This window comes from Alosa sapidissima, chromosome 9, assembly GCF_018492685.1.
Source record: "Alosa sapidissima isolate fAloSap1 chromosome 9, fAloSap1.pri, whole genome shotgun sequence".
Lineage (NCBI taxonomy): Eukaryota > Metazoa > Chordata > Actinopteri > Clupeiformes > Clupeidae > Alosa > Alosa sapidissima.
Genome location: NC_055965.1, coordinates 30,165,462 through 30,193,292, shown reverse-complemented (window position 1 = coordinate 30,193,292; position 27,831 = coordinate 30,165,462). Strand labels below are relative to the sequence as shown.

The window sequence follows — 27,831 nt, the reverse complement described above, 5'->3', positions numbered from 1 at the left end:
CTCTGCCGGTTATTGCAGCGTCGTTGCAGCGTCACTGGAAAAATACAAATTAAAGTCGCGTGATGCCGCGTGATCCCGTGCGCGGACCGCGAGGAAAGCTGGCCAAGTCGAAGCACTGCCCACTGTAGGACAAATTTGCTTAACGCACTGGAAGATAAATTTGCTTATTTTCAGGATGAGATCATAAGTCAAACATTTCTTAAATTAAGTCAAATGATTTCATGAGAGTGCTAGGTAAGTCTCTTTATACTGAAAACAATACAAACTAGTTTTGTATCTTGATATAAGATTAATAATCTTAGTTAGATGTCATTACATACACAGTTTTTGCAGTGTAATGCCAGTTGTCTGTGACCTGATCGGCTCGTTTCTGTGGCACATGAGTTGTATAATTCCTTCTCAGCTCTTGTGGAAAAGAAGATATCTCCTAATGTTGGAGTTCCGATGTTGGCTTCCCGTTATCATCCTCTCTGTTTCTGTTCATGGAGAATCTACAATCATTTTATTTTTTAGTTTGACATTTTACTTTTCTATTTGAGCCTTCTTTTTCCGCCATCCCTGCTTTCTTAGTTTGTGTTGCTCTTTTGTTAATTTCTTAACCTTTTCTTTCAGTGCTTTTACCTCCCTTGCGTGTCTTTTCTCCTTTCTAGGCTCCTCAACAGCCTGGTCCAGAACACATTCTGGTGGGGTGTCTATTTCATTTAGCCATCTATTCTGCATAGCTCTGGACCTTTTCTTTGCTTTCCTCCAATACTTTCTGCGGTGCCTTTTTGCTCTGGGTCCTAATTCTCCTACTTGTTTTACTTTTTTGTTTTGGACCCTGTCCTTCCATTTCTGTCTCTCCTTTTCTAACTGCTGTTTACTGTCTAACTGTCCCTTCTGCTTTCTGGGTCACTGTTAATTCTTTCTCTCCCTTTTCTCTGGTACTGTTTCTTTGTTTTTGCTCCTACACTGACAATTTTTGTCTAGCCATGTCTGCCTAGAGTACAGATAAAAACAATACTTTTTATGAGTTATTATTATAAGTTGGCATTTGGGTATATTAAGATGTTTTAAGTCAATCAACATGCATACTTAGATCATATTATCATGTTATGTAGTTGTTACTTAATGAGTATTTGGGAGCACTTTTCCACTCCGTCAGCTTACATGTCAACACCGTCAGACAGAATATCTGACAGAGTTGACGTCTGACGGAGTTGACAAAACCACATGTTTTTTTTAACTTAATCATGTGTAGTAGATGGTAGCCATTTTGATTTTCCTCAGTTGCCAACTGCCACTAAACTAAACCAAAATACCAACTTTTATTTCAAACTTCTTGATTGAATTCAGATCTAATTTGAAGACAGTGTTGACACATAAAAGCTGTGACCACAGGGATTTCAACGTGTTTGCTGAATATTTATTTTTTTTAAAAACACTTACGAGACCATGTGTTGGACTGCTGCATCTATCAACAGAAAGAAGTCAAAGGGGGTCCTCAGGGTTAAAGCTGACCAAAATATGCCTGATTTATTTAGAATTTGAAAAATATCTGACGGAGTTGACATTAATTGAGGACAGATTTTGAAAGGCTGTTGTTAATGTATAAAATAATGCAATGTTCACTTTAAGTATTTTGTGATATTTTATTAAGCCATCCAATTAACCTCATAATCATATTTGTGCATTTTGGGCATTTTAAAACACTTTATTTTTGCAGTTTGATACTGTAACCTCTGCGTTCATTTGCATGGGCTTTCATAGTACAGTGCCGGTATTTTATGAAATTACTATGAAATAATATAAATATAGCCAAAAGGAAAATTGCAACATTTTGATGAAGGACATGTTTTGTCCCTTATCTCAAGAATCAGTGATATATATATATAATGGAAATGCAAATATGCTGTTAATACATAATGTTTTTGAACAATTTACTTAATGAGCTTCTAACAAACGTAGGCTGATGTATATTTTATGTTTTGGCCCTTCAGTAGAGTTAAAAATAAAATGGACACAACGAAATAACAAACACTTGATTTAAAAAAAAAAAAATAGTAATTTAGATTAGAGAGATCTATGTAAAATATTGCATTAAATCACAGTAAATACAGTAACGTTTAGTGTCTGACGACCTCTGGCATAAAGATTCCCTTTGTGATATCATGGCGGAACACCAGATATTAGCCAATAGGGTCTTGGCCCGACCTCTGACTCACAGTCAGGGGTTCCGTGTGTCACCCTGGGGACATGAAACAGGAAGTTCAACAACAGGAAAGGAATATGCTATTCTTCAAATAAACAGAAATGAACACACACACACACCACCTGTCACTTATGCAGCACAGGTATGTGTGTGAAAGGCCTTGTTGATCGCTGATAAAGCTTGAACCCACACAAAGGAATAATTGTTGGTATATGTAAAGAATGAATGTCTCCGATCATTGATAAAACCTGTGTGTGTGCATGCGCCTGTGATTTGTTTCCTTGTGTGTGTGTGTCTGTGTGTGTGTGTGAGTGTGACTAGATTGTCACATAGAATGTGATTGACAATACAGTGAGATTCTAGGTATCTGTGTGACAACAGTGATATGAAAAGGTGTAAATGGTTTGGGATGACAGGTATTGCTGTGTGTGTGTGTGTCTAAGACTGAGTGACATGTTGAACTTCTGCAGCGGTCTTTCAGGCATTCACTCTATATTGGTCTGTCATCTCTGATTGACAGGTTGACATCTGAGCCTGTGGAAGCCAATGATATCTCTCATATTATATGTCCCATGAACACTCCCTCAAGCACTCGGTGGAAAGTGCTGTTTGTGTGTGTGTGTGTGTGTGAGAGTGACTGATTTTTATATGGGAGCTTGACATCCTATTGTTGAATTCAGCACTATTTTGTACCTCTCTCTCCTTAACTGTTTTCAGACATGTCCTCCACATTATATAATGCGGGTCTTTGTCAAACAGATGTCCGACCCTTCAGGTGATTCAGATATGATGCTTACATGCAGGACATTATGTGTGAACGACACCGTCTTTCTTGAACATAATCTTTGTGTGGTTGAACATGCACATGAACAGAATCTCAACATGTTCTCTACTTCGTTCAGGCACGAGCTCACTTACATAATTGTAATTGTAGGAGGGGAGTGTGAGAGCCGCCCAGGTTCAGAGTTCCAAATGTCGGGATCATGCCCTGTCATGCTTGATCATCCATTTTTTTATGTATATTACTTTTTCTGATGTAAGTGCATGTTGTGTGTGATGTCTGCATGCTACTGAGACCTTGAATTTCCCCTTGGGGATCAATAAAGTATCTATCTATCTATTGATATGTTGTTCAGATATACGGCCCTTCTGCTTGATTTCCGCAGAACATGCTGACTTACACCTTACCCCCCCTTTCTCTCTCTTTCTCTGTAGAGAGGGATAAGCTGTCATCTCCTACCTCTCACCATGGCTCCAACAATGTGGGCAGCCATGTCGACTGTAACCATGACGACAGACTGTTGTCACCGTCGGGGGGCTGGGTGGGTGCAGAACAGGAAGAGGAAGCACTTCGCAGGAAGTTGAAGTATTTCTTCATGAGTCCCTGCGACAAGTTCCACGCCAAGGGACGCAAGCCCTTCAAACTGGGCCTACAGATCCTCAAGATCATCATAGTCACGGTTCAGGTACTACACATACAGACACAGACACACACACAGGATGCAAGCACTTCTAACTGGGCCTACAGATCGTCATAGATCATCACACACACACACACACACACACACACACACACACACACTCACACACTCACTCACTCACTCACTCACTCACTCAAAGGATGCAAGCCCTTCTAATTGGGCCTACAGATCGTCATAGATCATCACACACACACACACACACACACACACTCAAAGGATGCAAGCCCTTCTAACTGGGCTTACAGATTCTCAAGATGATCATAGTCATGGCTCAAGTACCACACACACACATACACAGCAACCTTATGATTATGCCCCCCCCCCCCCCTCTCTCTGTCTCAGCTGGTTTTGTTTGGTCTGAGTAACCAAATGGTGGTGACCTTGAAAGGAACACGCCACCCAATGTCAGTAGTAATATATGTTCTTACCTTAACTTTCACAAGTTGAGTCCAAGGCTTTGAACCGATTCATGGAACGAAAACGAAAACCAGAAACTTTTGCCATTTTGCTAGGAACAGAAACGAAACCAGAAACTTTATGATTATTTTATGTTCCGGAACAGAAACGATTTTTAAAAATAGTGGTAACCGGTTAATACCGGTTCTTTTTTTGTTCCTGGGAAAGTTTTGAGTCTTCAGTGAAATGGTGAGGGTCACCACCTGTCATTCAATGAATGCATGGAGAGTGCAGACAGACAGAGCTTGCCACTAGCAGGCAATCAAAAGGCCTATTAAGTCTCCAAATCTCAATGATTTCATTTCACCTGTTTTCTCTTTTTACTAGGCCGTGACGAACATTGTTGGAAAAACCTAGCATTAACATTAAGGTTACAGCTTTAATTTATTTGGATAAACATAATAGTCCTCATTTTGGCATTTAGACAATGGGAAGGCATCCAAGAATCCAATATTACTACAGTACCCACCAAAAATATACTTTTTTTGTTTGACCAGGAAACTATTTAGGCTAAAGGCTATATGAAGACACTGGTGCAGCTTGTATGAAGCAGAGGCCTAGTGTTTGTTTGCTGTAGGATAGAGTCTAAAAGACAATATTGTGACTATTAATAGCCGTTTTGAAAGCATACGTATATTTTTTTCCGACAGCTGACATGGAACGTTATTAACCGGTTTTGGAACAATATTTTTTTGTTCTAACCGGTTCGGGAATGTCAATTTTAGGGTGGGAACCAAAACCAGAAACGTTAAAATACTGTTTCTGTTCAGAACAAACCAATTGACAAAAAATCTGGTTCAAAGCCCTGGTTGAGTCATACCTCTCCCATGTCGGTACGTGTGCACTCAAACGCTCTGGTGCGCGGCGCGAATGTGTTAGCATGTTGCTATGCTAGCGGGCTCAGACGTAGCCAGACGTAGAAGTAATCAAAAACATCCACGTTTTCCCGACTTAAATACAGTTACACGAGTAGTTGATTAAAATGTCTACGGTCAAACAACATGAAACGTGGCGATTTTCCAAGCGAATAAAGAGGAGAACTACAATGTTTGGCGCAATAGCAGTTGGGAGTACTTCGACCTAGCATAGTAATATTAATTAACACCTAATTGTAGATCCTATCCACCACAGAGTTTAGAATCCATGCTTGATCGACCCCTCAGCCTCCCCCTCCCCTCTGAGCGAGAGAGAGGCACACACACTAGAGATGCGCTGATGGGCTATTATTTCAACCATAACTGCATAGCAAAACTTATCATCCATCCGCCACCCATCAGCACTAAAGTTTTTTGACCAATTTTCAAAACCGCACCCGCCCACCATCTTCTGGTTGTTTTAATGTATATGTATGGGTGATGCAGCGCTCCTGACGTGAGGCTAGAAAGCTCTTGCTTGTTCTAGAAAGACTGATCCAATGCAGCAAATATATTAAAAGGCTAAAGTAATGTTGTAGCCTATCCCCAGAATATCAGCAGCAAACTCAGTCTCAGTCTCGCAAAACAGTCTCCAAATAAAACGCACATCGGCATGTTGCCTATTCTGCCAGCTTGTGCAAATATATCTCAAAATGCTTGATTGCATTGCATTCTCCACATTTTTAGCTAAATGTTCATGTAGCCTACCACATCAGCATTTTTGTTCAGTGAATCTTTTGTAAATTGCTTTACAAATACCGTCGGGCCTATAGGCCTATTGCCTGGCTTGCCTCAGCTTCGATCACGTCCTTTTACAATTTTATCATTGTAATACAAAACGCAATTTACCACATAATTTCAACATGCTGCTGGCCTACTAATAAATGCCTATTGTACTTTATTTTTTGCAAAAAGAAAGAAATCCTTTATCCATTCATATCATAGGCTACTTTACGCACCGTCATGTCAGGGTGACACATATGACAAGCCTGTTCTGAAGACTCCCATTTATTTTGACTGCATGGGAAGAGAGTGCGTATTTTTCAGACAGACAGCGCAATTCATTTTATACCAGCAGGCCGATCGGACAAACACCTCGATATTAAAGAAATGAAATCCATTCATTCTGAAAGTCCACCGCACAACAGTGCAACGTGCATGTTCACATTTTTAGTAACAACCGCCAAACTTGCTTGCTTGCCTTACACATCTAGCCTAAGTTTTCCGACTACTTTTCTTTCTTTTTCCGCTGTGGATGTTATTGAGTTTGTAGAAGTTTTAGCTCTTACGTTCTGAACATCTCGCACTGCCATCGCCCGATGTCATTTCTGAGTCACTCTCTGTCTCTCTTTTAAATGCCTATTCCCTGAATGGTAGGCTACAATTACTAGTGTTTTATATATAGGCTAATATCGAAACAAAATAACCCAGCCATCTAGGATATAACACAGGTTGAACCAACGTGAAGTTGGTATAGGGAGGTGAATGTGTGTAAACATCTGTAGATGACTCAGAAATGACATCGAAAGACAAGGAGTGAATAGTGGCAAGAGGCAAGCCTGCTGACAAGGGCCCGACGCTATTGTAAAGCAATTTACAAAAAATTCACTGAACAAAAATGCTGATGTGGTGACAATTTAGCTAAAAATGTTTAGAATGCAATCAAGCATTTTGGACGATATATTTGCACAAGCTGGCAGAATAGGCAACATGCCGATGTGCGTTTTATTTGGAGACTGTTTTGCAGAGACTGAGTTTGCTGCTGATATTCTGGGGATAGGCTACAACATAGCCAATGTAGGACTTCAGGCTTTTAATATATTTGCTGCATTGGATCAGTCTTTCTAGAACAGGCAAGAGTTTTCTAGCCTCACGTCAGCAGCGCTCCATCACCCATTCATTAAAACAACCAGCGGATGGTGGGCGGGTGCGGTTTTGAAAATTGGTCAAAAAACTTTGGTGCGGATGGATGATAAGTTTTGCTATGCAGTTATGGTTGAAATAATAGCCCATCAGCGCATCTCTAGTGTGTGTTCCTCTCTCTCGCTCAGAGGGGAGGGGGAGGCTGAGGGGTCGATCAAGCATGGATTCTAAACTGTGTGGTGGATAGGATCTACAATTAGGTGTTAATTAATATTACTACGCTAGGTCGAAGTACTCCTAAGTGCTATTGCACTACACATTGTAGTTCTCCTGTTTATTCACTTGGAAAATCGCCACGTTTCCTGTTGTTTGACCGTAGACATTTTAATCAACTACTCGTGTAACTGTATTTAAGTCGGGAAAACGTGGATATTTTTGATTACTTCTACGTCTGGCTACGTCTGAGCCCGCTAGCAGAGCAACATGCTAACACATTCACGCCGCGCACTAGAGCGTTTGAGTGCACTTACCGACACAGGAGAGGTCTTAGGCCCTACTTAACTCGTGAAAGTTAAGGTAAGAACATATATAACTACTGACATTGGGTGGCGTGTTCCTTTAAGGAGGAGAACACGGCGTCCTTTAAGCACCTCTTCCTCCTTCTCCCCCCCCCCCCCCCCCTCTCTCTCTGTCTCAGCGAGTCTTGTTTGGTCTGAGTAACCAGATGGTGGTGACCTTTAACCCCCCCCCCTCTCTCTCTCTCAGCTGGTGTTGTTTGGTCTGAGTAACCAGATGGTGGTGACCTTTAAGGAGGAGAACACGGCATCCTTTAAGCACCTCTTCCTCAGGGGCTACGCGGAAGGCTCCGGAGACACCCTAGCCGTCTACACGCAGGCCGACGTCTACGACCGCATCTTTTATGCCATCGAGCAGGTAACCTCACCTCCGCCCGACCTCTGACCTCAGGTCACCTAAGCTTCGCCGACCTCTGACCCTTGACCTTGTGCCCTTCAGAGGCTCACTGGTGTGTGTCACTGCCTGATGTGAGTCAAGAAAGCTCAAGTGTAGACCGTTACGGCAAAACGTCATAATGTAAACGTGACGATTATGGCAAAATGTCATAATGTAAATGTAACGATTATGGTAAAACACCAGAACGTAAACAGAGACAGTTTGGGACGACAGGGACGACACCAGGCTTAAAAGTGCTCTAAGCGATGCTACACAGCTTCTAAAAACAGCTAAAACATGTTTTATCACATACAGCCAAACATTTTTTATCACATACAGCCCAAAAACAGCAACAAAAACATCTTGGTCCAGCCTGGACCATAAAAACATAACAAACTGTTCCAGCCAATCACCGATGAGATGCACATTTAGGAGTGTTTCAATTGCACGGGAGGGAGAAGGTGGGAGTAACAAGCTAGCTCTCTGTTTTGTTTGAACGGCAACATTGCTTAGAGCGCCTTTTAATGTTCAGGAACCTTTCCTGACGAAAACGGCACCATTACAGTCAGGCATAACGCAGCGCAAGGATTAAAGTTCTCCGTCATAGGACGGATTTCCGTCAATTTGATTTTAGAAATGTCATATATGAGATCGATGCAGATCAGATAAGAAAAAAATAGGAGGGGGGGGGGGGGTTATCACCTTTGCTTTTCCAAAGAACACGTATGGAGGACTAGATAGATAGATAGATACTTTATTGATCCCCGAGGGGAAATTCAGGACTATAACGGTCTAAAAGTTGGATTATAGTGACACATTAGATACAGCTGATGAGGTTGGCCAATCCGTTTAACTTTTTTGGATATGATATTGTGAGCTCTATGTGCGAATTCGGAGAAGCGTGCGGTGACCATACATTTTGGTAGGGCAGAAAGTCTGACTTTTTTTAATAGCCTATCATTTTGAGCTACATTAAAATGACATATTTTACAGGACTTTGCTGTATGCTTAAATCATGTCACAGTCAGAATTGTAGATCAGTAACACATCAGTTAAGTTTGCACCGTTCTCATCACGTTAAACAGCGAAGCATAACAAAACTTTTTTTGTTTTGTTCTGTCTGGCCTGCTGCTAACTATCTAATATTTTTAAGTAGTTGGGTTTTATAACTGCAACTCAAGACAGTTGGGTGTTATGGATAATTGTCTGACCACTCGCTGTAGAAACTAGGCTATATTATAGGATATACCTCATTCTCTGCAGCAACCATGCCATACCTTTGAACACCGTTGCTTTCTCATTTTTGCGCTGTCAAAAGATGCTATTAAATCCACTAGAAGCTAAACCAAGGAAGACACCAGGGTTAGCTAACGTATCTTCTAATTTCAACCTAATTTAACAGAAACTCAACACGGTTAACAGGTGCAACACTACTCGCCATTTCTGCATCTTGAAATGAAACGATAGGCCTAATTTATAACTGGCTTAATAATTTGAGTAGTTCTAGAATATGACCATGGGGCAGACTACTTTACGACCATACAGGCGTCTTTTAGCGCGGATTGCAAACCTCTTTAAAGCCGCCAGGGTTATGCGATAAATTATTGCGAATCGATCGTCGAGGTGCCCTGCCCCAACATTGCATGACACATTACACTCAACGAGAATCGCCATCATCATCCAAAAGTTGATGTCAATAGACCAAAAATAGTTGGAAAGCCTACAGAAACTATAGATAATTAATGTGACAATCACATTATTAAAAGTAGACTTGGAGCAATGATTTACTGAAGAACTATTTTTTGTGGAGGATGCTTCAGGTAGTTCGCTGCCCCACCTGCCCATATGGACCGCACGCTCCTGAGGAGGCTGTGTTCTTTCCGTGCATCAATGTAGACAATTTCTTACTATCGCGAACTCTTGTCAGGGGAGGTCATTCATTTTGGGTGTCACCTATGACTTAAACAGATAGCCTTCATGCCACCCGATGTAGGCTACTATTATTGTTACAGTTTTTAATCAATGCAACTAACATTATGTGTAAAGCGACGCAATATAAACCGTAGCCTATGCAATTTATTATCCCGTCTGTTATGACATGTACAACAATGTTTTTCACAATTTGCGACGGAAGGTTTTGACTGAGCGTATTGGCATAAAAAAAAATAATAATATCACTGTCATCATTGCGAACTGTTAGGGGTTAGTTTAGGGGTTGTTTGTGACGCGCAGACAGCCTTTTAGGCTATTTTGCTTAGGCCTCACTTTTAACGACAGTAGGTTGTGAGTGTATGTTGACAAAAAATAACCATACAATTAAAATAGTCAACTTAAAACTTTGCTATAAAATATTATTAATTTATAGCACAAAACCATAACCAATAGGCCTACCAGAACCTCGCATATTAACGTCATGATTTGTGTGCGTCTATTTGGCAAGGCCACTAGCTGTCATGGATGCGTTGTTGCTAAAGGAAGGCAGGTGTCAAAAGTTAAAAAATAAATGGAGATGGGCAGCTGTTGGAAACGGGGGAGAACTAACAAGCCATGGTGTAAAGAAATTAAAGTGCCAGGGGTTTGCTTTTGCGCGGTTCGCTGCAAGAAAATTGTTTATGGATGCAATAGGAAAACGTTTTAGCACGCCACCAATCAGAAGACCGCCATAAGGTTAACGTTTGTGCACTTCAGGACATCTTACCTACCTGGTGCAACTAGCCACCACGACAGAGGTAGGCTACGTTTATCTATGGCTGACCGTTTTTACGTTTAGAAAGTAGGCTACGCATGTTCTTTCATAGCGCAACACAACCTGTCCCTCACCATATCGCAACCTCTTGTCAACCTTACACAATCTGTTGCTGAAGACAAAAGCACCGTCTCCAGATTGTCGTTATCTTGGAAAACTGAGTTGTCAAAAACTGAGTTGTCAAAAACTGAGTTGTCAAAATTACCATGTTTTCATTAAATGCGGATGAGGCAACAAATGGAAATATGAACAATATCTAGAATGTTCTGGTTCGTTACTTTGATGAGGAAATGGGAAGTCTTGCAAACTTGATTTTATAGATTTTACTTGGTGTTGAATTGCATATTAACAAGAAAAAAATCTCCCCTTTAAACACTTTTGGCCTGAAGTAAGTAAATAAGAGTGCGTTAAAGCCTTTCTACAATATTGCTGCAGTAGAAAAAAACAGCAATGGCTAATCAGCAATGGTCAGGGATGGTACTAAAATATATTTTTGTTCATCAGGAAAACTCTATCTCAATCAAGAACACTCTCAATTTGCCTTATTCACATGGCGGCCATTGGCGGCTAAAACGAGGCTACAGGGTACACAAACCATAGGATTGTTATGTTCTATGCATTCACCTGTAGGTGGCATTAATTATATAGTAAGTGTATCCTGTAGCCTCGTTTTGGTTTAAACAATGGCCGCCGTGTGAATAAGGCGAATACTCCCTTTACTTTGCTGTTTGCATCTTTTTGTACATTAAAAACCAATAGGTCGCGATCGCAAAAGGGGTGCTATCTCTATAGGTAGATAAGAACAACGTATGACTTATGGCCTGAAAAAAGTTCAGTCAAACGATTTTTTTTCACTTTAATCCCTGAACGCACTCTTAACTACAGTGGTTGGCATATCTCAATTGTTAGAATACTGCAATTCTTAATTAACTATGGTCGCTAGCTCATGAGAACTACAACTAGTGCAGCAAAACATCATAGAGGGAAAACATCATAGTGTAAACAAAAATGATTACGGCAAAACACCATAATGTAAACATAGATGATTACGGCAAAACGTCATAATGTAAACATTCAGGTACATCAGGTACAGACTCAGTCATCTTTCACTGAAAGGCAACCAATCATTGTGTTTTTGTTCATTTGAGTTTCAGAGATGTAGTGGACAGATGTAATGGGGATGAAGTGGACAGTGACACCTGTGTGTGTGTGTGCGTGCGTGTTTCATTGACGATGACTACTACAGATTTAGGTTCTCTGTGCGTACGTGTTCCAATAATTATGTCCTAAGCGGCCTCCCATATAAAAATCATGCTAGGCCACCCCGTTCTCTCTCTCTCTCCCTCCATCCCTCCCTCTCTCTCTCCCTCCCTCTCTCTCTCTCAGCTCTGTTATGTAACGGTGCTCTTGTGACTGTACTCGGTATAGTTTATAGGTACCCTATATATTTACTTCTGTACACTCTCTCTCTCTCTGTCTCTTGCTCTGTTATCAATATGCTGACTGCTTCTATGTAGGTGTTTTTAACAATGTCAATGTCTTTATTGTATAGTGGTTAAACACCTGATATTGTTTTAATGTTTCAATAAAGGAGTGTTAAGCCCCCCCCCCCCCCCCCCTCTCTCTCTCTATTTCTCTCTATCAGCGACAGTACGACACAGAACAACTTAATTGCATTTTTCACCGAAATTTTGTTTTGTGTGAAAACGGACAATAAAGTTGTCACATAGTACTTGTGAGCACAAAGGGGAATATTTACCTGAGGTAAACTATACCTGCCATATGGCCACAAGTCTTATGTAACTGCTATAATGTGTGGGATAGCAAGAGGCTGGCGGACCACTATCGGTCCATTGGGGGCATAGCTGGCGGTCCGCTGGCATTTTGCTCATCGGTTCTTTGCCGGGTTGCAGACAAATTGCCCAATATTTTGCCACTATTGGTCTAAAATCGTTTTCATTTGTTTAGTTATACTCCATATATAATTTTATGAACTTTTCTTAATATTCATGACAAGTTCAATTTAAAGAGATGGTGGTCCAACAGCGGACCACAAGTGGCATGCCACCGGTGGCATACCACCAACGGTCCGCTATCTGCCAGTCTGATTTTGCTATCTGGGGTGGTTCTGATCTGATCCGTGACTGAGCTGGTTCTGTATGCTGATGCAGTTCTAATCGGACTCAGCACTGGTAATAGATGGCTGTGTATCGGCATGTGCTTACGTTTGGGCTCATAAGGAACTGGGCTAGCATGCAGTAGCGTAGTGATTAAGGAGCTGGGCTAGCATGCAGTAGAGTAGTGATTAAGGAGCTGGGCTAGCATGCAGTAGCGTAGTGATTAAGGAGCTGGGCTAGCATGTATTACCGTAATGGTTAGGAGCTGGGCTAGCATGCAGTAGTGTGGTGGGTAAGGAGCTGGGCTAGCATGCAGTATTGTGGAACTGGGCTAGCATGCAGTAATGTGGAACTGGGCTAACATGCAGTAGTGTAGTGATTTTAAGGAGCTGGGCTAGCGTGCAGTAGTGTGGTGGGTAAGGAACTGGGCTAGCGTGCAGTAGTGTAGTGGTGACTAAGGAACTGGGCTAGCATGCAGTAGTGTGGTGACTAGGGAGCTGGGCTAGCATGCAGTAGTGTAGTGGTTAAGAAGCTGAGCTAGCATGTAGTAGCGTAATGGTTAGGAGCTGGGCTAGCATGCAGTAGTGTAGTGGTTAAGGAGCTGGGCTAGCATGCAGTAGTGTAGTGGTTAAGGAGCTGAGCTAGCATGCAGTAGTGTGGAACTGGCCTAGCATGTAGTAGCGTAATGGTTAGGAGCTGGGCTAGCGTGCAGTAGTGTGGTGGGTAAGGAGCTGGGCTAGCATGCAGTAGTGTGATGGGTAAGGAGCTGGGCTAGCATGCAGTAGTGTGGAACTGGGCTAGCATTTAGTAGTGTGGTGGGTAAGGAGCTGGGCTAGCATGCAGTAGTGTGGAACTGGGCTAGCGTGCAGTAGTGTGGTGGGTAAGGAGCTGAGCTAGCATGCAGTAGTGTGGAACTGGGCTAGCATGTAGTAGCGTAATGGTTAGGAGCTGGGCTAGCATGAAGTAGTGTGGTGGGTAAGGAGCTGGGCTAGCATGCAGTAGTGTGGAACTGGGCTAGCATGCAGTAGTGTGGTGACAAGAGAACTGGGCTAGCATGCAGTAGTGTGGTGACTAGGGAGCGGGGCTAGCGTGCAGTATTGTAGTGGTGACTAAGGAGCTGGGTTAGCATGCAGTAGTGTGGTTGGTAAGGAGCTGGACTAGCATGCAGTAGTGTGGAACTGGGCTAGCATGTAGTAATGTGGTGGGTAAGGAGCTGGGCTAGCATGCAGTAGTGTGGAACTGGGCTAGACATGTAGTAGTGTGGTGGGTAAGGAGCTGGGCTAGCGTGCAATAGTGTGGAACTGGGCTAGCATTTAGTAGTGTGGTGGGTAAGGAGCTGGGCTAGCATGCAGTAGTGTGGAACTGGGCTAGCGTGCAGTAGTGTGGTGGGTAAGGAGCTGGGCTAGCATGCAGTAGCGTGGTGGTTAAGAAACTAAGCTAGCATGTAGTAGCGTAATGGTTAGGAGCTGGGCTAGCATGCAGTAGTGTAGTGGTTAAGGAGCTGGGCTAGCATGCAGTAGTGTAGTGATTAAGGAGCTGAGCTAGCATGCAGTAGTGTGGAACTGGGCTAGCATGTAGTAGCGTAATGGTTAGGAGCTGGGCTAGCATGAAGTAGTGTGGTGGGTAAGGAGCTGGGCTAGCATGCAGTAGTGTGGAACTGGGCTAGCATGTAGTAGCGTAATGGTTAGGAGCTGGGCTAGCATGCAGTAGTGTGGTGGGTAATGAGCTGGGCTAGCATGCAGTAGTGTGGAACTGGGCTAGCGTGCAGTAGTGTGGTGGGTAAGGAGCTGGGCTAGCATGTAGTAGTGTGGTGGGTAAGGAGCTGGGCTAGCATGCAGTAGTGTGGAACTGGGCTAGCGTGCAGTAGTGTGGTGGGTAAGGAACTGGGCTAGCGTGCAGTAGTGTGGAACTGGGCTAGTGTGCAGTAGTGTGGTGGGTAAGGAACTGGGCTAGCATGTAGTAGTGTGGTGGGAAAGGAACTGGGCTAGCGTGCAGTAGTGTGGTGGGTAAGGAGCTGGGCTAGCATGTAGTAGTGTGGTGGGTAAGGAGCTGGGCTAGCATGCAGTAGTGTGGAACTGGGCTAGCGTGCAGTAGTGTGGTGGGTAAGGAACTGGGCTAACGTGCAGTAGTGTGGAACTGGGCTAGCGTGCAGTAGTGTGGTGGGTAAGGAGCTGGGCTAGCATGTAGTAGTGTGGTGGGTAAGGAGCTGGGCTAGCATGCAGTAGTGTGGAACTGGGCTAGCGTGCAGTAGTGTGGTGGGTAAGGAGCTGGGCTAGCGTGCAGTAGTGTGGTGGGTAGCATGCAGTAGTGTGGAACTGGGCTAGCATGTAGTAGCGTAATGGTTAGGAGCTGGGCTAGCATGAAGTAGTGTGGTGGGTAAGGAGCTGGGCTAGCATGCAGTAGTGTGGAACTGGGCTAGCATGCAGTAGTGTGGTGACAAGAGAACTGGGCTAGCATGCAGTAGTGTGGTGACTAGGGAGCGGGGCTAGCATGCAGTATTGTAGTGATGACTAAGGAGCTGGGTTTGCATGCAGTAGTGTGGTTGGTAAGGAGCTGGGCTAGCATGCAGTAGTGTGGAACTGGGCTAGCATGTAGTAATGTGGTGGGTAAGGAGCTGGGCTAGCGTGCAATAGTGTGGAACTGGGCTAGCATTTAGTAGTGTGGTGGGTAAGGAGCTGGGCTAGCGTGCAATAGTGTGGAACTGGGCTAGCATTTAGTAGTGTGGTGGGTAAGGAGCTGGGCTAGCATGCAGTAGTGTGGAACTGGGCTAGCGTGCAGTAGTGTGGTGGGTAAGGAGCTGGGCTAGCATGCAGTAGCGTGGTGGTTAAGAAACTGAGCTAGCATGTAGTAGCGTAATGGTTAGGAGCTGGGCTAGCATGCAGTAGTGTAGTGGTTAAGGAGCTGGGCTAGCATGCAGTAGTGTGGTGACTAGGGAGCTGGGCTAGCATGCAGTAGTGTGGAACTGGCCTAGCATGCAGTAGTGTGGTGACAAGAGAACTGGGCTAGCGTGCAGTAGTGTGGTGGGTAAGGAGCTGGGCTAGCATGCAGTAGCGTGGTGGGTAAGGAACTGGGCTAGCGTGCAGTATTGTGGAACTGGGCTAGCGTGCAGTAGTGTGGTGGGTAAGGAACTGGGCTAGCGTGCAGTAGTGTGGTGGGTAAGGAGCTGGGCTAGCATGCAGTAGTGTGGAACTGGGCTAGCGTGCAGTAGTGTGGTGGGTAAGGAACTGGGCTAGCGTGCAGTAGTGTGGTGGGTAAGGAGCTGGGCTAGCGTGCAGTATTGTGGAACTGGGCTAGCGTGCAGTAGTGTGGTGGGTAAGGAACTGGGCTAGCGTGCAGTAGTGTGGTGGGTAAGGAGCTGGGCTAGCATGCAGTAGTGTGGAACTGGGCTGGCATGCAGTAGTGTGGTGGGTAAGGAGCTGAGCTAGCGTGCAGTATTGTGGAACTGGGCTAGCGTGCAGTAGTGTGGTGGGTAAGGAACTGGGCTAGCGTGCAGTAGTGTGGTGGGTAAGGAGCTGGGCTAGCATGCAGTAGTGTGGAACTGGGCTGGCATGCAGTAGTGTGGTGGGTAAGGAGCTGAGCTAGCATGCAGTAGCGTAATGGTTAGGAGCTGGGCTAGCATGCAGTAGTGTGGTGACTAGGGAGCTGGGCTAGCGTGCAGTAGTGTGGTGGGTAAGGAGCTGGGCTAGCATGCAGTAGTGTGGAACTGGGCTAGCGTGCAGTAGTGTGGTGGGTAAGGAGCTGGGCTAGCATGCAGTAGCGTGGTGGGTAAGGAGCTGGGCTAGCATGCAGTAGTGTGGAACTGGGCTAGCATGCAGTAGTGTAGTGGTGACTAGGGAGCTGGGCTAGCATGCAGTAGTGTGGTTGATAAGGAGCTGGGCTAGCGTGCAGTAGCGTAGTGATTAAGGAGCTGGGCTAGCGTGCAGTAGTGTGTTTCATGGAAAGTATATGTTAATTTTGAATTTGATGCCAGCAACATGTTTTAAAAAAAGTTGAGACGGGAGCATGTTTACCACTGTGCTGCTTCACCTCTTCATTTAACACAATTCTGTAAATGTTTAGGAAATGAGGAGACCATTTGCTACAGTTTTGAGAATTAAATGCAGACAGGCCATCTTAGCACCTGGACTCTTCTTCTATGGAGAAATACTATTTAAATATGTGCAGAATTCATTTTGGCATTGTTTTTTTGTTGAAATATTCAAGGTCGTCCCTGGAAAAGACATTGGCTGGATGGCAGTATATGTTGCTCAAAACCTGTATACATCATTCAACTCTGTTATTGTCAATTCTTTTACTAGATTACACAGATTGATGATAACAGATTTAACAGAGTTGACAGTTGTTTTTCTACACTGGAAATGTACCTGCATTTATACAATGACCCATGTACAATAACCTCTCTCTCTTTCTTTCTTTCTTTCTTTCTCTCTCTCTCTCTCTCTCTCACAGTATCTGTCATTACCCCAGACCACAGTGGGCAGGTATGCCTATGTGTATGGCGTAGGTGTGAACTCCAGCGCCCTCTCTCTTTGCCAGCAGTACTACAAAAAGGGTCGCATCGACCCAGCAAACGACACTTTCAGCATAGACCCAGAGGTGGTCACAGGTACAGACAGAAACACACACGCATACACACACACACACACACGCACACGCACACACACAGGTGGTCATAGGTACACACACACACACATTTCCACTCTTGTGTTGTCCCTAGCACAACTGGAAATATGTATTTTGAAATAAATATGGATTCTTTGTAGTAACTGAGAAAGTTTTTTTAATATTGTGTAGCATTTTGATAATGTTTAGATGTGTGTCTCTCTCTCTCTCTCTCTCTCCCTGTGTGCGTGTGTAGATTGTGTAGGAGTGAACCCTCTCTCAGTCCCTCCTACATCTCTGAGTAATAGCTACCGAAACTTCACACTCAAGTTCCACAAGTAAGCAACACACAGACACACACACACACACAAAGTAAGCAACATAGACACACACACACACACCAGGGTTGGAATTCCATGGTGGCCACGACGGCCCTTTGCGTTGGCCGTGATGCCCCTTTTAAAATTGGAGTTTCACAGGCCACCATGGCCTTGGTGCCCCCTTCTTTCTATAGTCTGCTTTTCACCCGACTAAAGGCGAAATAAATGTAGCCTTTCATTTGGCCTGTCAAAATGATCTTAGCTTTCACAGCGCAAATTAGTTTAGTCTTTTACGTAGTGGAGAAAGTGACAGCGCACGGCAAGAAAGCGTCCAAATTCACCCATTCTTCTCTGTTGAACTACTTGTGTAGTGTTGAAGTAGCCTACTCATCAAATACAAATTGTTCAATAGATGATTTCATTGCCAGGCCATGAGAAAGTAAATGTTAAATATAGCCTAGAAATCTGTAAATAGTAAAATCAGATAATTTATAGTTCTATGTAATACGTCATGTTTCATGTTTTTGTAATGTTTTATACAGTAATGCAGGTCCACTGCTGTGAATAGGCTAAATACAACTTTGATCATGTTTATAGCCTACTACTCTATAGTTAACCTTGGCCTTGGTGCCCTACTGAAGGCTAAGTGGCCCCCTAAAATTATGAAATTCCAAGCCTGACACACACACACACACACACACACATGCGCGGTTAGACTCACAAAAACAAATTAAATTAAGTTCATACAAATCTTTGTAACCAAAAGCTTGACTTACTAGACATTTTGTAAATATTAATATGAAACTAGTGACATTTTGTGGAAAAATTATAAATTCAGAAATAGAATAAATAAATGATATTCTAAACTCTCCCTCTCTTTCTCTTCCCTCTACCTTTCTCTCTCTGTCTTTCTTCCCTCTACCTCTCGCTCTCCCTCTCTCTCTCTCTCCCCCTCTCTCTCACTCTCCCTCTCTCTCTCTCTCTCTCTCTCTCTCTCTCTCCCCCTCTTTCTCTCTCTTTCTCTATCCCTTTAGGCTCATTAATGTAACTATTCAGTTCCAGTTGAAGGCCATTAACCTACAGACCATCATAAACAATGAGATTCCTGACTGTTACACTTTCCTCATCACAGTGAGTCCTTGACACACACTCAAGCACACACACACACACACACACACACACACTCAAAGGATGCAAGACCTGTATATAAATTCAAGTCTGAATGAAACACATTGTGTATGCTATGGAGAAAAAAATAATGCAGACATTATAGTCTTAGTTATGGTAACACACACACACACACACACACACACCACGAAACCACCATGAAGAATGAGATTCCTGACTGTTACACACAATTGATGGAAGGTGCTGGTGCTCTAAACTGAATGTAGTTTAAAGCTGATGATACTCAAGGTTACTTTTTGAGCAATGTTGTAAGGCACTGCTGTTGCTTGGGTATATTCCAATAAGGCACTGCTCTTCCTTGGATATATTCCCATAAGGCACTGCTCTTGAACACTGTGGGTATATTCCCATAAGGCACTGCTCTTGAACACGGTTGCTTAGGTATATTCCCATAAGGCACTGCTGTTGCTTGGGTATATTCCCATAAGGCACTGCTCTTGAACACTGTTGCTTGGGTATATTCCCATAAGGCTCTGCTCTTGCTTGGGTATATTCTCATAAGGCACTGCTGTTGCTTGGGTATATTCCCATAAGGCACTGCTCTTGAACACTGTTGCTTGGGTATATTCCCATAAGGCACTGCTCTTGAACACTGTTGCTTGGGTATTTTTCCATAAGGCATTGCTCTTGAGCACTGTTGCTTGGGTATATTCCCATAATATAATGTTTTGCAAACTTTACTTAACAACAATAGGGAGCGTTTCATCCAATGAGAACACATGGAACCAGTGATGTGGTGCATGTAGCATCATCTCATCTCTCTCTCTCTCTTCCTCTCTCTCTCTCTCTTCCACTCTTTATCTCTCCCTCTATCCTCTCTCTCTCCCTCTCTCTTCCTCTCTTTATCTCTACCCTCTCTCTCTCTCTCTCTCTCTCTGTAGATAGTGCTGGATAACAAGGCCCACAGTGGGAAGGTGAAGATCAGTCTGGATAACCACGCCTTCATTAAGGAGTGCAGAGACCCCAGCGTCTCTGGCCACGGTAAGACAGCTGTGTGTGTGTCTGCGTGCACGTGTGTGTGTGTGTGTGTGTGCATGTGTATGTGTGTGTACATGTGAATGTATGTACAAGTGAATGTGTGTGTGTATGTTACTATATGTAAGGACATATAAGCTCCAACATGCGTGTGCGTGTGTGTGTGTACATGTGAATGTATGTACAAGTGAATGTGTGTGTGTGTGTGTGTTACTATATGTAAGAACATAAGCTCAAACGTGTGTGTGTGTGTGTGTTCATATGTGTGTGTGTGTGTGTGTGTGTGTGTAGCGGAGAACTATGCGCGTGTGGCCTTTGACGTGGCCGTCTCAGTAGTGTGTCTGCTGTCCCTGCTCCTCTGTGGGAGGTCAATCATCAGAGGCATCGTACTGCAACAGGTAACACACACACTCCTATACACACACACACACACAAACACACACTCACATTCACTTGCACATACATTCATATAGACACACACACACACACACACACACACACTCACATTCACTTGCACATACATTCATATATAGACACACACACACACCTATACACACACACTCACATTCACATTCATATATATACACACACACACACAAACACACACACACTCACATTCACTTGCACATACATTCATATATACATACACACACCTACACACACTCTCTCTCTCTCAAACACACACTTACATTCACTTGCACATACATTCATACACACACACACACACACTCACACTCACTTGCACATACATTCATATATGCACACACCTATACACACACACACACACACATATATAAATACTAATACCTGCATTTACAGTTAAATACCCTGAAAATAGAGTTACATAGACACTCACACCCACATCCTCCCTTTCTCTCCATCTCTCCCCTTCTCTATCTCTCTCTCCTTCCCTCCCATCTTTCTCTCCTTCTCTTTCCCTACCATCCTTTCCTCCACTCCTCTCCATCTCTCTCTCTTCTCTCTCTCTCTTCTCCATCCCTCTCTCTCTCCATCTCTTTCTCCCTCCCTCCCTCTCTCTCTCTCCATCTCTCTCTCCTCCCCCTGTAGGAGTTTGTGGAGTTCTTCCGTGTGTCTCTGGGTCGTGCGGTCAGCTGGAGTGAGCGGCTGGAGTTTATTAACGGCTGGTACCTCCTCCTCATCTGCAGCGACTTGCTGACCATCACCGGCAGCTTCATCAAGATCGGCATTGAATCCAAGGTCTTACAATAATAAAATAATACACGCACACACAATAATAAAATAATACACGCACACACAATAATAAAATAATTCACATACACACACACATAATAATAAAATAATATGCATATGCTTAACAATAAAATAATAATAAAATGCATGCACATAATAATAAAATAACATATGTACACACACATAATAAAATAACACACGTCGTACACACATAATAATAAAATAACACACTTACACATAATAATAAAATAATAGATGCACACGCATAATAATGATATTGAATGAATACACGTACACACACAATAATAAAACCTTACAGGAAAAAGTCTTATTCAGTGCAAATTATTATATACATCATTGTAGTGCAAGTAAGCTTCATTTTAGAGCACATACAATATCATGTGTCAATTACACCTGACCAGCCAATGGCTGCACTGATGTGTGGTGTTCTGGTCCCGCCCCTAGAACCTGTCGTCCTATGACGTGTGTGGGATCCTGCTGGGCACGTCCACTCTGCTGGTGTGGGTGGGAGTCATCCGCTACCTCAGCTTCTTCCAGAAGTACAACGTAGGTCACACACACACACACACACACACAAATGTACAGTAACACATACACACACACAAAGAAACATACAGTAACACACACACACACTAATGTACAGTAACCCACACACACACAAAGAAACATACAGTAACACACACACACACACACACACACACACACTAATATACAGTAACTCACACACACACACAAATGTACAGTAACACACACACACACACACAAAGAAACATACAGTAACACACACACACTAATATACCGTATAACACACACACAAATGTACAGTAACACACACACAGACACAAAGAAACATACAGTAACACACACACACGCACACGAAGAAACATACAGTAACACACACACACACACACACAGACACAAAGAAACATACAGTAACACACACACACACACACACGCACACGAAGAAACATACAGTAACACACACACACACACTAATATACAGTAACACATACACACACACACACACATAACCAGAAAGAACATGAGTTGAAGTGAAAAAAAAATGCTGATATATATATAATTTTGTGTCTGTGTGTGTGTGTGCGTGTTCGTATATGTTTGCATTAACCAGATTCTGATAGTGACTCTTCGAGCTGCATTCCCCAATGTCATCCGATTCTGTTGCTGTGTGGCCGTCATCTACCTGGGCTACTGTTTCTGTGGCTGGATCGTACTGGGACCCTACCACGTTAAAGTAGGTCCACACACACACACACACACACACACACAAACACACTTTTATAACTCCACAAAGACACTATCCCTCTCAAATTTAATGAGCTTAATTGGCATGACTGTAAAGTTACAATATTGCCAAAGCAAAAAAAAAGCAACAACGACATAACAACGACATCTCTCCCTCCTTTCCATCCGCTTCCTCTCCCTCCCTCCCCCCTCTCTCTCTCTCCTTCCCTCTCTCTCTCTCTCTCTCTCCTCCTTCCCTCTCTCTCCCTCTCCTCCCTCTCTCTCTCTCTCCATAGTTCCGCTCCTTGTCCATGGTGTCAGAGTGTCTGTTCTCGCTGATCAACGGGGACGACATGTTTGTGACGTTCGCCGGCATGCAGGAGAGCAGCACGCTGGTGTGGGTGTTCAGCCAGGTGTACCTGTACACCTTCATCTCCCTCTTCATCTACATGGTGCTCTCACTCTTCATCGCCCTCATCACCGGAGCCTACGAGACCATCAAGGTGAGAGAGAGAGAGAGAGAGAGAGAGAGAGAGAGAGAGGGAGAGAGGGAGAGAGAGAGAGAGAGGGATGGAGAGAGAGAGAGAGAGAAATTTTGTTGTATTTTCTTGTATTTGAAGTTCCAAATGTGTGTGTGTGTGTCTGTGTGCGTATGCCTATGCCTGTGTCTGTGTGTGCGTGTGTGTGTGTCTGTGTGTGTCTGTGTGCGCGCGTGTGTGTGTGTGTGTGTGTGTGTGCGTGTGTGTGTGTGTGTGTGTCTGTGTGTGTGTGTGTGTGTGTGTGTGTGTGTGTGTGTGTGTGTGTGTGTGTGTGTGTGTGTGTGTGTGTCTGTGTGTGTGTGTGTGTGTCTGTGTGCGCGTGTGTGTGTGTGTGTGTGTGTGTGTGTGTGTCTGTGTGCGTGTGTGTGTGTGTGTGTGTGTGTGTGTGTTTCTGGGCCCACAGCACCAGACCCAGGAGCCCTTCCACATCACGGACCTGCACGCCTTCATTGCGGAGTGCACTGACACACCCAGCTCCGGCAAGTTCCGTGGCCTGGAAACATCCCCCTGCTCCTTCTTCTGCTGCTGTGACAGGTGAGCGCACATACACACACACACACACATGCACTCACACACACACACACACATGCACACACACATGCACACGCACACACGCACATGCACACACACACAGACACACACACACACACATGCACACACGCACAGACACACACACACACACACACACACATGTACACACACACACATACACGCACACACATGTACACACACACACACACACACACACACACGCACACATACACACAAACACAGGAAGACATACATACACATAGTGGTAAATGGGAGATAAGCAGGATGGACCTTCAAGGTGTCCCGGTGTATGGAATTAATGGAAGAGGAGCTTTTTCACTCCGTCTCATCCATTATTTCTGTGTAACGGCTTGGCGGCTGTTATCCCACATAACACGTAAATGGAACACAACAAGTACTTTGCATCCTGATGTTTGTTGAGCTGATGGTTCTGCCACACCTCTGTGCGTCAAACTGAAGTTCCTGGAATATTTGGTGTCTTGGCAATTCAAAATAAAAGTCCCTCGACAGTGCTCACACAGAGGGATACATATTCAAACACAAATGTGAAAATATAATGTACACACACACACACACACACACTCACACACATACATTTGTGTTAGATTGTGGATTTTCAAGTGAATTAAAGCTTCTATCTTCCCTCTCTCCCTTTTTTCGTATTCTCTCTCTCCTTACTCTTTTACCTCCACCCCCCCTCTCTCTACCCCCTCCTTCTCTCCCACTCCCCCCCTCTTTCTCTCTCTCTCCCCCTCCTTCCCTCCCTCTCTCTCTCTGTTGTTCAGGACCACCACCTATGAGGATGTGCTGCTGGTTAATTAGCACTTTGCTGCCCCCTATTGGAACAGAGAACACACTGCATATGGAGGACCTCATGATCTCTCTCTCTCTCTCTCTCTCTCTCCCCCCTGTAGCTCTCCCACATACTGCCCCTGAAGTGTTTGGAAACTCTACGGGTACTAAGTAGCACATTATACTAAAATGGACCATTTCTGTGTCCGTGCGTGTGTGTGTGTGTCTGTGTGTCTCTGTGTGCATGTGTGTGTGTGTGTGTGTGTGTGTGTGTGTCTCTCTCTCTGTGTGTGTGTGTGTGTGTGTATGTGTGTTTGAATGGGAGAACATCAGTGCCTCCAAGGCAGCCACCAACCTACTGGACGAATCAAAACGGCTGCATTTTGTATTTTAAACTGTTTATTTTTCTTCTTTGTGTTTACTTTTGACAAAAGACCATGCACTTCACAACTGTTCTGAAATTGTCAATGTCAGATATGACCTCATGTGTTTTCTCCTCTGTAAATGACATGATACTAATGTGTCTTTTTGTATGGATTTTTATGAGAATTTGTATGTCCCATGACATCTGAAATGTTGTAGAAATTATTTTGTGGTGTCATAAATGTTGCTTGGACAACAAGACTAAAGCCGTTGCCTTGAGACTCTGTTTTGCATCTCCTAATGTCTGCGGTGCGTTCAAATTTGGCAAAGAGTGGCGAACGTTCATGGTGAACAGGTTTTCTTTGAACAGTTAAATTTGAATGATTGTAACGGTGATGATTGAATGATTGTAAGGGTACTGTATTGTTACCTTCATCAAGCTCACGTCCAATTCCACTGTATGTCCGCGGAGAACTACCTCCGCCGACTGTTTGCAAGCGTTCTACGAAAACTCAAGGCAAGCGGAAAATGGAAAACTGTTCGTCAACGTTTACAAATTTGAACGCACCTCTGGTTAAGCATAATCATCCAGGAACTTTACCCTTACAATGTGGTTATCAAAATGATGCCAATAACGGTAACTGAATAATAATATTCCAAAGTATGACACAATTAAATGAAGTATTTTTGTTTAAAAAGGTAAAAAGGTGTAAATGCTTATTGAACCTGTAACTGTAGGCTGACACTGAAATGGACAGCAACAAAGATGTTTGAGCGGATCACTGCTGTAGGGGAGAGTGGTTGGAGTGATTAAACAGTCTGGGGTCTGTTAGTAAGGAAGTCCATAATCCAGCTGCAGAGTGAGTTGCTGATGCCAAGCTGGCTGAGCTTGGAGATCAGCTTGGAAGGGATCAGTGTTGAATGCTGAACTGAAGTCAATAAACAGCATTCTAACATATGTATTGGGACTGTCCAGGAGGGTGTGTGCCAGACAGTGTTGTGCCAGTTCACAGCTTTTCTAAACTAGTTCAAGTTCAGTTCATACATGCTCAAAGTGAACAGTTCACGTTCAAAGTTCACAATTTTAATTCTGAACTAGTTCAAAGTTCAGTTTATTTTACTTTTTTCGTGAGATATTCAAATAAATACTTTTTTTCACACTACGAGCTAGAAATCACTATACGTTCTTTGAAGCTGCTCATTGTAGACATTTCAAGTCAAGTCAAGTCAAGTCGGCTTTTATTGTCAATTTCTTTACATGCACTGGTCATACAAAGAATTGAAATTTCGTTTCTTACTTTCCCATGCAGACATAGACATGCTTTAAATACAGACATAGACATACTATGGACATAGCCATAGACAATAAACATTAAATTAAAGTGCAAGACTGAAATATAGAACATGTATGTATCAAAATAGAAATATAGGACATATATTAAAAAAAAAATAGAGGTAGTTGTGTTGTATATTTCTATAGTCTTAACAGTTACATGAAGTAACTGGGGGGGGGGGGGGGGGGGTTTGGTAGACAGGATCCTAGTTTCCTAGGTTCCTGGTTGGCTGGTGGGTGGGGGGGGCTGTCAGTGATGGGAGAGTGGGTAGAGTGTTCAGCATCCTGATTGCTTGGTGGATGAAGCTACTTGCCAGTCTGGTGGTGCGGGAGCGGAGGCTCCTGTACCGCTTTCCAGAGGGCAGGAGGCTGAACAGTTCGTGTGCAGGGTGGGTTGTATCCTTGACAATCATTAGTGCTTTGCGGGTGAGGCGGGTGGTGTAAATGTCCTGCAGGGAGGGGAGTGGTGCTCCAATGATCCTCTTAGCTGTGTTAACAGTGCGCTGGAGGGTCTTCCTGTTCTGATCTGTGCAGCTTCCGCCCCACACTGTGATGCTGCTGGAGACGATGCTCTCGATGGTCCCTCTGTAGAATGTAGTCATGACAGGAGGCGTGGCACTTGCCTTCTTCAATTTGCGCAAGAAGTAGAGGCGCTGCTGGGCTTTCTTCGCCAGTGATGCTGTGTTGGTGGTCCAGGAGAGGTCGTCGCTGATGTGCACCCCCAGAAATGTTGTGCTGCTCACTCTCTCCACAGCATCTCCGTCGATGGACAGTGGTGGCAGTTGTTTGTGGCCTCTCTGAAAGTTGACAACAATCTCCTTGGTCTTGCTGACATTTAGCAGGAGGTTGTTGTCTTTGCACCATTTAGCCAGCAGGTCTACTTCTTCTCTGTAGTGAGCCTCATCGCCCTTAGTGATGAGGCCCACCAGTGTTGTGTCGTCCGCAAACTTCACCAGATGGTTGGAGCTGTGAGTGGTTGTACAGTCATGTGTTAGCAGTGTGAAGAGCAGGGGGCTGAGCACACACCCTTGAGGGGCCCCCGTGCTCAGGGTCAGAGTGCTTGAGGTGTTGTTCCCGACACGTACTGCTTGTGGTCTCTGCAACAGGAAATCCAGCAGCCAGTTGCAGAGGGAGGTACTGAATCCTAGCTTGTCCAGTTTGCTGATGAGTTGTTGTGGTATTATGGTATTGAATGCTGAACTGAAGTCTATGAACAGCATTCTCACATATGAGTCTTTATTGTCTAAGTGGGTGAGGGCTGGATGGAGGGCAGAGCAGATTGCATCCTCTGTGGATCGTTTGGCTCGGTATGCAAACTGGAAGGGGTCCAGGGTGGGGGGTAGGGTGGCTTTGATGTGTGACATGACTAGCCGTTCGAAGCACTTCATGATTATGGGCGTGAGTGCTACAGGACGGTAGTCATTGAAGCATGATGGTGATGATTTCTTTGGCACGGGTATGATGGTGGCAGTTTTGAAAAGTGATGGGATGATTGCTTGCTCCAGAGAGGTGTTGAAAATGTCTGTAAGAACATCCTTCAGCTCTTCTGCACAGTCCTTCAACACTCGTCCTGGTATGTTGTCTGGGCCTGCTGCTTTGCGTGGGTTAATGGTGGCTAGTGTCCTCTTCACGCTGGCAGAGGACAGGTACAGGGGTTGGTCGTGGGGGGGAGGTGGGGTTTTCTGTGGGTGAGTGTCATTTTGTGCTTCAAAACGGGCGAAAAAACTGTTCAGGTCATTTAGCAGAGAGGTGTTGTTCTCACAGCTCCGTGGCGCAGGCTTGTAGTCAGTGATGGCCTGTATGCCCTGCCATAGGCTCTGTGCATCTCTGCTGTCTTTGAAGTGTGTTGTTATTTTGTCTGTGTAATCCTTTTTTGCCTTCCTGATGCCCTGGGACAGGTTAGCCCTCGCTGTTCTTAGGCCAGCTACATCTCCAGCTCTGAAGGCTTTGTCTCTGGCCCTCAGCAGTCT

At 44.1% G+C, this 27,831-nt stretch overlaps 1 protein-coding gene across 1 annotated transcript in view; it reads left to right on the top strand.

Moving 5' to 3' along the window:
* LOC121719123 (mucolipin-1-like) overlaps positions 1–24,794 on the top strand; it is a 36,181-nt gene extending 11,387 nt beyond the window's left edge. Inside the window, exons 2-14 of the mRNA XM_042104521.1 lie at positions 3,407–3,657; positions 7,671–7,838; positions 17,169–17,325; positions 17,578–17,659; positions 18,676–18,772; positions 19,711–19,810; positions 20,096–20,202; positions 20,873–21,022; positions 21,482–21,583; positions 22,170–22,292; positions 22,579–22,785; positions 23,225–23,355; positions 24,159–24,794. Coding sequence (XP_041960455.1) covers positions 3,407–3,657; positions 7,671–7,838; positions 17,169–17,325; positions 17,578–17,659; positions 18,676–18,772; positions 19,711–19,810; positions 20,096–20,202; positions 20,873–21,022; positions 21,482–21,583; positions 22,170–22,292; positions 22,579–22,785; positions 23,225–23,355; positions 24,159–24,195 — 1,712 coding nt within the window. The 3' untranslated portion in view covers positions 24,196–24,794. The remainder of the gene's footprint in view (positions 1–3,406; positions 3,658–7,670; positions 7,839–17,168; positions 17,326–17,577; positions 17,660–18,675; positions 18,773–19,710; positions 19,811–20,095; positions 20,203–20,872; positions 21,023–21,481; positions 21,584–22,169; positions 22,293–22,578; positions 22,786–23,224; positions 23,356–24,158) is intronic.
* Positions 24,795–27,831: the final 3,037 nt, after the last annotated feature.